General features: G+C 49.4%; 1 protein-coding gene across 1 annotated transcript; it reads left to right on the top strand.

Annotated features, from left to right (window-relative positions):
- The first annotated feature begins 1,101 nt into the window (after window positions 1–1,101).
- Window positions 1,102–9,213, top strand: C1H15orf40 (chromosome 1 C15orf40 homolog). Its single transcript, XM_070240137.1, has 5 exons — window positions 1,102–1,245; window positions 1,309–1,974; window positions 2,831–2,957; window positions 5,220–5,347; window positions 6,690–9,213. The coding sequence occupies exons 1-5, from the start codon at window positions 1,102–1,104 to the stop codon at window positions 6,783–6,785; spliced, it is 1,161 nt and encodes a 386-aa protein (XP_070096238.1). The 3' UTR covers window positions 6,786–9,213.
- The last annotated feature ends 3,599 nt before the right edge of the window (window positions 9,214–12,812 follow it).

A 12,812-nucleotide genomic window follows, 5' to 3' on the forward strand; every position in this document is an offset into this window, starting at 1 on the left:
GCAGGTGTCCCACATATACAGCAGAGGAAGATGGTCACAGATGTTAGCTCAGGGCCAGTCTTCCTCAGCAAAAAGAGGAGGACTGGCAGCAGATGTTAGCTCAGAGCTAACCTTCCTCAAAAAAAAAAATTAAAATAATAAAACCAAAATGATCTAACTGTACAGATTGGACCATGATGATTTCACAGTCTCCAGGTTCAACTAGACCATCTGTGCTGCCAGCTGAGGGTTTCACTAATCAGCTTTTTGCCATTCTCCAGACTACTTAAATCTGTTCCACTCTCCTCACATCTTCAACCCCCTCTCCTTCAGCTAATGAAAGAAAACCCCGCTCCCACCAACCTATAAACACACCAACATGTGCACCTGAGCTTCCCTTCTCTGTGAAAGTGGGGCGTCAGAATTCCTGTTGACACGTCAGTCTCTCCAGCTGCGCCCAGAACCCTACCGCCTCCCTCGGTTCTAACCTTTCCTCTCCCGGCTTCTTCCTGTCAGCACTCAAATATGGTTAACTCTCATCCAGTTTAAAGATGAAAAATGGGGCTTAACGCCACGTGCCCCTCCAGATACGGGTTACCCCTTCACAGTGAAGCTGCATTACTCTGTCACCTCCGTTCCTCCTCTCCACTGAAACTGCTCCTGGCTGGGTCACCAACACCACTCGTTGCTATTTGACCTGTCCTCTTGCATTTGTCACTGTTGGCCACTCCCTCTTGAAGTACCCTTTCTTGGCTGCGTGTATGCCTACATCTGGCCAATGTCCTTCGGGGGCTTCTCTTCCTTCCCTTCGGGTTCTGTCCTGAGCGCCCCCGTGCCCTGCACTCTCTCTCTCTCAGCCTTTCTCTCATCAGCTTCCATGGCCTCAATTAGCATCTATTTTCAGAGGGCTCCAGAATCTATCACTGGCCCAGATCTCTCAAGCTTCAGTTGCCCTTAATATTTCTACTTAGACGTCCCACAGGCATCTCAAACTCATTATGTCCCAAACAGAACAACTCATCTCAGACTCCCAAACCTGGGTATCTTCCTTGACCCTTTACTCATCCCCACATCCAGTCCTTCCCCCAGCTCTGATCACCCCAGTTCCCGAACATCCTTGAAATGATCAGCTCCCAGTTCTGTATCTCCACTGCCACTGCTCTGGACCAGGCCACCGTCTTCCACTTCTGTGGCAGATCTCCCGACCTCTATTCTTCCATGGGCCATTCTGCGGGCAGTGATCTTTCTAAAACAACCAACTGGACTGTACCCATCTTTGGCCTCAGACCCTTCAAGGACTCGGCGATTAGCCTCTGCTGACGTCTCCAGTCTCATCTCCGGCCACATCGCACGTCTGAATGTATTTCCTCCTTTTTCACACGTGGGATCCCCGCGCCCAGCTCGCGCTGGGTGCCCCGTGAACGCGCGGGATGCGCCCGCAGGCTCCGGCGGCGGGTGCCCTCCTTCCACCCGCGGGGCTGTGCGCGCCCCCGGCGGCCGCAGGGGCCGGAAGATGCCTGGCCCTGCGCGCTCCCTGCCGCTCGCTCCAGTCCGTCTTCCCAGGACGGTACAGGAGCCCGGAGGCACACGGCCCTCCCGCCGCTGGTGGGGAGGGGTCAGGACGCGACCGGAGCCACTTTCCGCCTCCGGGGCCAATTTCCAGGAGGGAGGGGCCCGCGCAGGTCCTGGAGGAACGCGGAGGCCTGCCCCGCCAGCCGGCAGGGGGCGCGCTCCGACCGCAGCAGACACGTCCGCCGACCCGCAGGGCCGCTCCCGCTCGATGTGCGCAGGCGCAGAGGACTCTTCCGGCGGGGCCGGTTCCCGCTCGCAGTGCGCAGGCGCAGAGGGCTCTTCCGGCGCCTGTCCCCGCCTCCCGGCGGGGATGCTGCGGTCGCTCTTCGGGCTGGGGCGTCTACCCGCCGGACCTGGTGCTGGCCCCTCCGCCCGGCTCGCTCGGGCGCCGAGATGCCGAAGAAAGCTGGTGCGACCAATAAGGCCAGTGGCAGTGCCGTGGCGGTGGGACCGCGGGCGGGACAGGGTGCTCCCTGGGTCCCGGGCTCCTGCTGCCGCCGCCCCCGACGGTCCGCCCGCGCCTCGTGCTCGGGCAGCGCCGCCGGGCCGAGCTTCCTGAGGCTCCTCTCCGCCTCGCGACCCGCCGAGGGCGCACCGCCCCCCGCTCCTGCGCTGGGCCCGCGTCCCGGCGCTGGGCTGCCTGCCCCGCTCTGCGCTGGAGGCCCTTAGTGTGTCAGGGATGTGTGTCCCCTCCGGTCGCCGCAGCCCGCGCTCCTCGAGGGCAGGAACGTGCGTCCCTACTCATCTTTACGTGCCCTTTGCCTGCATCCCGCCCCAGGCCTTAGATCCTGTCTGTGGAATGAAAAGTGCCTAGCACAGCTTCTGTCGCATAGTAGGGCGTTCAGCATCACCGTCCCCCCTTCCTCTCCGCCCTCCCCGCAGATGCACGCGCAGACACTTCCAGCCACAGGTGTTCACAAACCTTTATTAGTTCGTGCCGCATGAGCTACAAAGATGAATAACAAATGGTCTCTGCCCCGAGGAACGGGAAATGCAGAGCACACGGTGGGAGCCAGCACGAGGTGCGGAAGCCAGAGTCGGGTCTTCCAAGGCAGGAAAGAACGCTTTGTGGGGTCCGTGGGAAGGCTTCATGGAAGAATTGATTTGAGCCATGAAAGGTGTTGAGAAATCATTCTAGGTGGTCAGAAGTTCCTGGACACGACTGATGAGCATCGTTTCTCTTGGTTAAGGGTGAAAGGGCGGTAGTGGAAGGGTCAAATGTGTGGGGAAATATTTTGTAACCTGTGAAGTTGTAGCGTGGTGGTCGTTGTCGTTTTAGGGTAAAAGCGAGAGCAAGAAACCAGAGACATCACTTCCTCCCTTAGGTCCTGTGGCAGCTGATCCTAAAGGTTGTGTCACCATAGCCATCCATGCCAAGCCTGGTTCCAAACAAAACGCTGTAACAGGTATGTCTGGACACTGAGGTGGGAGTCACGTATCAATCAGTGTCCCTCCACCCCGCCTCTGCCTGGTTCGCTGGAAGTTTACCCTGTGTGGTCGAGGGCATTTTCACACCTGCAGTTAGAGGCTTCTCCACTGTCGGACTCTAGATTCTAGTGTAAAGGTGTAAAGCCAGTGTTGAAGAGTGAATGTGTAATATTTAAAGCATACCAAGCTAGACTAAAAACTATTGAATCTTTTCCTTTTTAAAAAATATGGTATTTTGGGGCTGGCCCAGTGGCACAGCGGTTAAATTTGCACGTTCTGCTTTGGTGGCCTGGGGTTCACCAGTTCAGATCCCAGGTGCGGACATGGCACCACTCATCAAGCCATGCTGTGGTAGGCGTCCCACGTATAAAGTGGAGGAAGATGGGCACAGATGTTAGCTTAGGGCCAGTCTTCCTCAGCAAAACGAAAGAAAAAAAAAAAGGAGGAAGATTGGCAGCAGATGTTAGCTCAGGGCTAATCTTCCTCAAAAAAAAAAATAAGGGTATTTTAGAAATGACACATAGAGAAAATGTGTAGCCTAGATTATTTTTAGTTTGTCCTATTACAAACTGGAGACATTGGCCAGAGAAAGAAAGCAGAGACATCTCGGTCGAGTGTAATGACCGGTAGTCTGAGGAGGGAGAGAACACCTGAGCTCTGAGAGCCCCGACCAGCAACCTGTATGCACGTGTTTTAAATCACAACAGTAGAAACATTTCTGGGCCCAGTCCCTTCACCTGTCAGATGAGATCACTGGGTTAAGTCATTAGGCTTTCAGGCTATTCCCTGGAGCCCAGGAGCCTCCGGAATCTCTGAGGGGGCGAGGGAGGCCGCAGACAGGGCTCCCGAGTGGCTGTGTTCACATCTAAGTGCTGGGATTCCCGGGGAAATTAGGGTGGGGGGGATTCTGGGTGGGGAGAAAGTTTGAAAAACATTGATCTGAATTATCTTGAAGGTCTTTTTCACCTCTAAAGCTCTGTATTCCAATTAAAAAAAAATATTTTGAAAACAAGACCTCAGAATTGGGGCGCTGGGCCTGGTGTGTGCTAATGGCCATGTTAGCTGGCCACGGCTCTGCCCTCCTTGGTCAGCATTTTCTAAGTGGTCCCTGTGGGCACTGTCTACTGTTGGACACCAAGTTTCATCAAATCTAAGATGCCATCAACCAGAAGGTACACGGGTATGTTATGTACCAGTAAGTAGGACAAAACCCATATGAACTAAACACTTTTCCATCTATTGTAGGACACATCTGGATTTCAAAGATGATAGAATGTGAAAAACTGTATTTTAGAATCAGTGACAGGATAGGAGATTTGCTTTCCCCCCTCATTCCCGTGGCTCCTGCGGCCACGTCGTTTCCTCGGGTGAGGCCCAAGTGTGGGAGCCCGAGCAGCCGCAGCTGTGGCCCACGCAAGCTCACTCGCACGCTGCCCTGAGTAAATGCTCTCCCACGAGTGCAGTGCGGACTGCAGGCGGCGGCTTTTCATAAAGGCTGCACGGATGAGGGGCCCGCACCACTCTTCAAAAGCGACTCCTTGTCCCGGGATTTCAGAGTGTTGCAACTTTATTTTTGAATCCCATCATCACTTTCTAGCCATGTGACCTTGGGCACATTACTTCTCAATTCCAGTGTCCTCGTCGTAAAATGGAGATGATAATGGTATTACTGGTTTCTTCCTAAAGTGGTTATGAGGGTTAAACCAGTTAATGTTTGTAGAGCACTAAAAACATGTCTGTGTGCCCTTGGGGTATGTAAGTGCTGTGTAAATGTTTAAGTAAATATTACACTTGAAAAACATTAAAGAGGCATTTCACGTAAGCGAGGAGTCTAGCCCGGTGTCCTCGTTCTCCTGATGAGGACACCTGGACGACCCCGAGAACCCCGTGAGCTGCCTCGGGGCCACTGCAGGGTCAAGCCCAGCTCCTGACTCCCTCCTGGGCTCTGCCTGTTCCACTCTCCTTGGCTGCCAGCTGCCTGAATCCAGGACGCTGCCCAGCACTGTAGGCCCATCCTGGTCAGCAGGGTGGGTAAATAGCACTTTTCTTCGGATTTCTTTTCCGTGATGGTGGAGGCACGGTTATCATGTTTACGTTCCCTTAAGTGTGATCAGTTTAATCATTTCTTCATTCAGCGTTATTAACTGAAAACTGTGTGCCAGGCAAAGGCAAACGCTTGTACAGAACAGCCTCACTTCCTGAAGAACGCAGGGATCAAGTCCGCACTGTTTTCCTTGCAGATGTGACGGCCGAGGCTGTGAGTGTGGCCATTGCTGCGCCTCCGTCGGAAGGAGAGGCGAACGCGGAGCTCTGTCGCTACCTCTCCAAGGTCCTGGACCTCAGGAAGAGTGATGTGGTTTTGGATAAGGTGGGACTCTCTACGTCTTTGGTTATTACACATCAGTCATTATTTTTAAAAGACTGATTTTTTTCTTTTCCAAATAATTGAAAAGCCAGTTGTTTTTAACTCAGATTCATTTAATCACTAAAATCTGTGAATTCTTCCTAGTCTCCTTCATTCATACTGTCTCAATCCTTATTCAGACTGTCCATACTCTTATATTCCTTAGTTGCCACCATTTCCAGCATTTTCTCCCTTCTCAATTCATTCCTGTACCTGCTCTGTCAGATTAATCTTGCTCATCTCTTCCTTCAAGTCCTCACCATACTAAAAAATCTAAATGGTTCCTGTTGATTGTCATGCCCATTAGTAAGTCCATCAAGTATCTCTGGTCCCACATTATCCGTCCTCACCAGGAGCAGCTCAGTAGGACAGAGAAAGCTCATATGAAGTCATTAATACCACAGGCCTGCAGTGGGGCGGGTCTGTCACTGGGGAATGGTTTCTAAAACACAGGCCCCTGGGCATTGCCCTCGACTTGATGGAAGCGAGTCTGCAGGTGTGAGACGCAGCCGCATGCATGGTTCTTAAAGCTCTACTCGTTTTCTGGCGCTGCACTGTACAGCGCCCTCGAGGGGCAAGCGGGCACTCAGTCATTGATTATGGGCTGCACCTAAACATCCATCCGATCGGGGCCTCCCCTCAGCACCCCGCCTGGGGCAGGTCACTTCTGATTTTCTGCCAGCGCACATGCTTGGCATTTGCCTGGATGCACTTCCCACTCCGCTGCCTGTGCAGCTGCTCCCCAGCTAGATAAATCCCGGCTCAGATTGTACCTTAAAGGATGTGTTTCCAAACAGATCCTTTTTAAACTTGTCGTAAGTGGTTGTGGAACTACAGCACTTGGATTTGTAGTTGCTTTTTGTTTGGAGTTTTCAGAAATGTGTAACAGTATAGAGAATAGCAATTTTTTCTATATTTGGAACTATTTTTATTTAAAGCTTATATAAAACTGCAATATTTGTTTTGGTAATTTAAAAAACTTCCACTTTTAATTTAAACAAAAGAATTACTTGAAACCAGAATATTATATATCTGGACTCCCTAGTCATTTTGACATTTTAATACCCAGCTTTTATTATTACAGAAATTGATGTATGAAGGAAAAAACCCTGGAGAGTTGTAAAAGTTTGTAGTAAGGTGGAATCTAAGAGAGAGTCTTTGGCTAGACCAGATGACGAGGAGAAAGTGGCAGAGAAGCTGTCAGGACAGCTCTGGTCCCCTCACCCTCCCGGCGAGGGCTGCTGTCTCTAGCAGCGGGAGAAAGTTTAGTGTGTTGTCCTGACACTGTCTGTTCCTTTTGGTCCAGGGTGGTAAATCTCGTGAAAAAGTGGTGAAGCTTTTGGCCTCCACAACTCCAGATGAGATCTTGGAGAAATTAAAAAAGGAAGTCGAAAAAAAATAAAAGCAAGAAATGATAAGTGCATCCCTGAGGAACTTTTTAATTGCTGCTGATGAAAAAGCTGCTAAATAGGAAAATACCTTTAAATGCACAGAACATGGAGAAATAAGAACAGGACTCAAAAAAGTAGGAATTTTGAAAGTACTGAACATTGACTATAGCTCCTAAAACCCCTGACCGCGAACAGCCTGGAACGCGTTACTCAGACTTCATCGCGTCACAGAATGACAGAGCGGAAAGGATGTCCAAGATGCCCTCTTTCAGCCCTGTTCGTTTCCTGATGGGGCTTCTGACGTCCAGAAGTGGAGAGACTCGTTCAGGATCACACTGTGCAAGATGGCAACTAGAACCCAGATCTCTCGACTCCTAGTTGAGTGCACTTTATCCTGATTGTGGACTGCCTTCTAATCCAGTTTATAAGTGACAAGTCACACTGCTTTGTAGTCTTTATATTTTAAAATGCTTACCTAAATGCAAAAATTTTTTCTGCGTCATTTTAAAGCTGTAGTGAGCATTTTGTGAAAAAGTAAATAATAATCAAGACTTGTCATTTAATGTTAATTACCGGTTTTGAGAAGTCACCGAATGTTCTTCCTCCTTGGATGGTAACTGCAATCATCAAATCTAGTAGTTCTTATGCATCTCCAAAGATCCTTAGAAGAAGGAGGACCTGGAAGCTATTTTCAGTATTTGTAAAAGCCTATCAGAAATCATATCTAAGCTTCAAAAGCTAATAAATATCTTGTTTTAAATGTTCAGTGCAAATTATAGTGATTTGGTAAGGTGAATAATAACTTGGTTGCCTTGGTTGTCAGAAGAGCTAATGTGCAGTTGTGTGCTTTGTCTAAGTACGTAAGAAAACGTATTGATAGACAAAATTTTTAAAAGTACAAAATCCACCAGAAGGACCCACAGTGACAATTCCTGATGGTGAAAGAGCTGGGGACACTCATCCAGTCAGCTCTTACTCTGTTCATAGGAACCAAGGACAGGAAAAGTTAGGTCACTGTACACTGGACGGCAGAGCGCGGTGACGCTCAGCTGCCTTCTCTTCAGAGCCACTGGCCACACCACCTCGAGCTGTGCTTGTGTGACACGGTCATGGATAAGAACTTTCCCTGCTCTTTCGTCTCTGTCCCAGGATGTGCTCTCAAGGCGTTTGACTTGTGGTTTTCCCAGGGATCGCTGTTGGTCAGGATGCTTTTCTGGACAAGGAAGAGAAACCCAACTCGAGCCAGCTTGAAAAGTAAAGGGCTATGAGCTCATATGCCCGGCAAGCGCAGGAGCAGGGCTCACTCAGGATGGGTTTGATTCAGCAGCCCAGGGATGTCAGAAAGGACCCGACTCACGTTAGCAGTGCCAGCTTCCTCCTCAGGTCCGCTTCCTTTACGGAGGTAAAATTTAAGGCAGCAGTTCCAGGCTCCATGTCCACAGGTTACCCCCTCCAGGAGGGAAAACGGCTCCTCAAGAGCTGTGGTGTTTCTTTTCCAAAAGCTCTCATTGGCTTTATCTCAGACCAAGTGAGGTCACACGAAGTTTCCAAACCACCCCAATTGTCGGGGTGCCATGCTGTGACACCAGTTACCTACACCAGCGACTGGAGGAGGATTACCCTAACTGTTCTAGACTAATCAAGGCCCATCCTCGAGCTGGAGATGGGGCCAGCCTACTCAGAAAGCAAAGGAGTGGGTAGAGAAGTAGATCTCTGAACAAAAATTGAGAAAAGTTATGGAGAAAGGACTAGATGCTGGATAGGAATCAACAAATATCCATCACAGTAATCCACTTACTTCACTTTAAATGGCCATATTTTAACATAGGAACTTTATTGCCTGATTTTTTTTTTCAAGAAACAGACTTCTCTCTCAATAAAGATACATCTAATGACACTTTGTCATCAGAAACTTGCTGGAGGTAGGAACTAGCTCAGGAGCTGTGTGCGAGGACAGGATTTCCCATTCCTCCTCAGCAAACGAGGAAGCCTTCAGCAGTCTAATGCCTTCTCGTCCCACACAGGGCCCTTCCCCACTAGTGAGCACCACCGCTAAGGCCTGGGCACCTCCATCTGCTGCGGAAGTTTAGTTAATGCGGCCTTCTTCAGCCGGCCTTTGTCTTCCAGGAATACTCAGGCAGGGCCAGTGACCTAGGACCAAGGACTCAAAATCGCCAACCCCGATAGCATTTGTCTAACATGATTCTAGCCTGCCCACCCCTGTTAATTTTAGGTGACTACCCGCTCGACAGTCTATAAAGTGACTTGATTACACCGCCTTTCTTGTCCTGTGTCGCGGGCCCAGCCTCAGGCAGCCCATGAATGAGGTCTGAAGGATACTCATCCAGCTCTGGTGACTGGTGTCGTGGTGATAGTCTAGCACTGCATCTGCCGTCTGTCACCCCCACCTGAATAAATGAGAAATTACTCCTGCAAAAATGATTTATGAGTAATTTATTAATAACTTGGGTGCCTACTATTGCCAGGTGCTGCTAGGTGCTTTGCCTACACTACACACTGACAGAACTGAGAAGCAAAAACCTGCTCACCCTTGCACAGAGGCCGGGACAGAGAACTTGGACTCCTGCCTCCTGGGGCCATTCCCCACTCCTTTGCCAGCTGGGGGAGGGCGAGAGGACCCGAGGATGAGGCTGGCACGTTTGCAGTGTTTCAAGTTCCAAACAGCTAAAAACTCAGCACCTTCAGGAGGCAGGTCCTTTCTGGACTGGGCGACCAGCACTCTGGCTCTTAGCAGAGTTCAGGATGTGGTCATGTGGTTCCTCGATGGTCATTTAGAATATAAAGTTTCGAACCCACGATGGCTCCCACTTCAGGTTTTCTTAGTGCACGCAACTAGAGGCTAAAATTTAAGCAGCTAGACTTCAATTTTATATCCAAGAGGTGGCACCACAATGCCACAGCAGAAAGTCACAGAATTTGAAGGAACTGACCCTTCCTTCCTTTGAAGTGGGCTGTGCTCGGGCAATCCCTTCTGTAGCGCCCGACTCCCAGCGTCACGCACTCTGATCCTTCTTGTCAGGTCTTCTTGGAGCCGTTCCTCAGGCCTCTCCCCTCAGGGGTGGGGTTAATGGCCCAGCACTCACCGGGGCCCAGGAGTGCAGGGCAGTGCTTCACTGCTGCCCACACGGTCCTGAGTGCCTCTCCTCGTCCGTCCTGCAGCTTTCGGGAATCCCACTCAGGCAGTGTTTTTGAAACGGAATTAGGCTGGGCAATTGGCAAGGAACTAATTTCTAAACAAGATGCCACTTTATCCACAGTGAAGAACACATCTGCCAAACAGACTGTGGTGGGATCCTCTAGGGAGTATGTTCTGTCCCTTTGGGAAATCTCTCCAAGAAGCCAGTCATCATCTGAAGGCCGCTTAGAGAGCTCGGGATCAGAGCCAGGGACACTAGGGGTCAGGGCCAGGGTGCTCTGCCCATCTGGAGTTCCCACTAATGCTGCAGGGATGGGCCCACTGTATCAGCCCCTCTCCTGGGACAACACGACACTGATGCTTCAGAGCACAGCAGCTCCCTTTTCCCAGGCTCCAGGAAGACCACCTACTTCTGCCCACACAGGCCTCCTTCAGCCAAGCCTTATGATTCAATTGAGAAGGTTATCAGCATTTCATCATGCTACTCGAGCTGCCTGCCACAGGCTCCATGCAGGCCCCTTGATCCTAGAGTTTAGGCAGGGGGAATCCCCAAACTTGCAGCACAGCTTACAGAGCCCACGGTCATTCCTACATGAAACTCATCTCATGCAGGATGTGGTTTTACCATCGCAGTGGCTTCCATTGTTTCACAGCCTTAGTTTCCCCAGAGGTACCTCGGGGGGTCGGAGAATGAGGGAGTGAGTCAAGACAACCGAACTGCTTCCAAGCCTTTAATCCTCTTCTAGAACTGTGCTGCCAACACAGGTGGCTACTGAGCACTTGAAATGTGGCTGATCAAGTTTAAAAATAAAAGCATCATAGAAATAAAGGCCATGTTAGAAACAACGCAACAGAGAAGAGGCTGAACACATGGCATGGAATTTAGATGGCAGGACAGAGAAAGGTGAGCAAAGAAAGGAAAATAACAGAAGTCAAACAAAGCAAAATCAACACATATATAATTGGCATCCTGAGGAAGAGAGCAAAAAAAATGGAACAAAGATTTAAAGATATAATCAAAAAAATACTGAAGAAATAAAAGATGAATATAAGGAATAAAAAGTGCAGTGTCCCAGATGAAACACTGGCAAAGAATGATCAACGAGACACAACCTAGGAAAGTTCTCTCATTTCAAAAATAAAGCCTGTGGCCGTCTAGACAAAAAGTAGAAGGGGCTGGCCCTGTGGCATAGTGGTTAAATTCACACACTCCACTTCGGCAGCCCAGAGTTCGCAGGTTCGGATCCCAGGTGTGGACCTATGCACCACTCATCAGGCCATGCTGTGGCAGCATCCCACATACAAAATAGAGGATTGCAATAGATCTTAGCTCAGCGACAATCTTCCTCAAACAAAAAGAGGAAAATAAGTAACATATGTTAGATCAGGGCCAGTCTTCCTCAGGGGGGAAAAATAAAGTTGAAGTCCTAGGGAAGGAGAGGGGAGACACATACACACATTCATGTTGCTGATGGGAATGTGAATTGCTACAGTGTTTTAGAAAATGTGACAGCATTTATTAAAATTAAAAAAACAGGTCTTTTAACCCAACTTTTGAGAATACCTCCCAGAACACATAAAAATAAAAGCGCCAAAGAATATATGAACAAAAGCAATGCAGGATTGTTAGCAAGGGCAAAAAAGAGAAAATGTCTACCTATAGCAGAATAATCATATATCAGTGGCAAATCCACACTACAGAATATTGTTATGAAAATTAAATCATTAGTTTTTAATCTATAGCTGCTGACTTGGAGTGATGTCTGTTATATTCTGTTGCATGAACAAAGGATAATATACATGTGTGTGTATCTATATAATATAACCTGACTTCAGTAAAAAGAGGAAAAATATATGTCTATCTAGTTTATGTGTGTGTGGGCATGGTGAGAGAGCAGCAGACACAGCAGACCTAATCACAGGATGGATGCAGATTCTTCATATTTGTACTGTTTGACTTTTTATATTTATCATTTTGTATACACACAACATATGAAGGCAATTTTAAAATGAGAGAAACACACAAAAATGAACAAGCTCTGGCCTTTAGCAATTAGAGCAGCTTTATTTACCTAATTCAGACAGAGGCTGGAGATCCCTTAGGGAGCTAAAGGCACTGGCAGTGGAAAAAACCATGAGATCATTCTCGCGTCGTCCCCTGAAGCTGTCCCAGGAGAAGACGTGAAACCCAGAGAACATCTCACTGGTAATTAATACATGGGCGCTCTGTGCCCCTCAGGGACAGGAAGGAAAACACCAACTGAATTAGCCCATCAGCCCACAGAGACGCTGGTCAAAGGTCCACCTGGCGCTACCCCACACTGCTGCTGGAAGCCCACGCCTCACGCTGCACGGGCACCTAGCGTGTGCCCACCAAGTGCAGTACTTGATGCAAGCGCTTTCACGTAATCCAGCCAGGGGGCAGGCTAGTCACAGACTAGCCGTCCTCTTCATTACCTGCTCCTCCCATACCATTCTGAGAATCTCAGAATCTGAGGGTATCATCCACAGCGCTCTCCACTTTCCAAGTCTCACGGCACTGCTCGTTCACTCCTCAGACGAGAATGTTTCTCCGCACCGAGAGGCTCAGCAGTGCGGCAGCAGCTGACGCTCCTCTTCTACTCTGGCGTATCCTGATACAGCGCAGCCAGACTGACTGAGACCCAGGCCGCCGGCTTGGCCCAGGGCCCTTCTCTCCCACAATATCCACACGTCAAGAGATCTCTGCTCCCATCCCTCTTTTCCCCAAAGCTGGCCTAGTAGAGGTCAACCAGACTTCTAGAAAGGAGGAAATATTTGCTCTCAGGGCTACCCTGGAGTTGGTATAACCTCCTACTTAAATCTAGTTGTTGATCTGGCTCCATAATAATGTAATACAGCA

Source organism: Equus caballus, chromosome 1 (assembly GCF_041296265.1).
Source record: "Equus caballus isolate H_3958 breed thoroughbred chromosome 1, TB-T2T, whole genome shotgun sequence".
Lineage (NCBI taxonomy): Eukaryota > Metazoa > Chordata > Mammalia > Perissodactyla > Equidae > Equus > Equus caballus.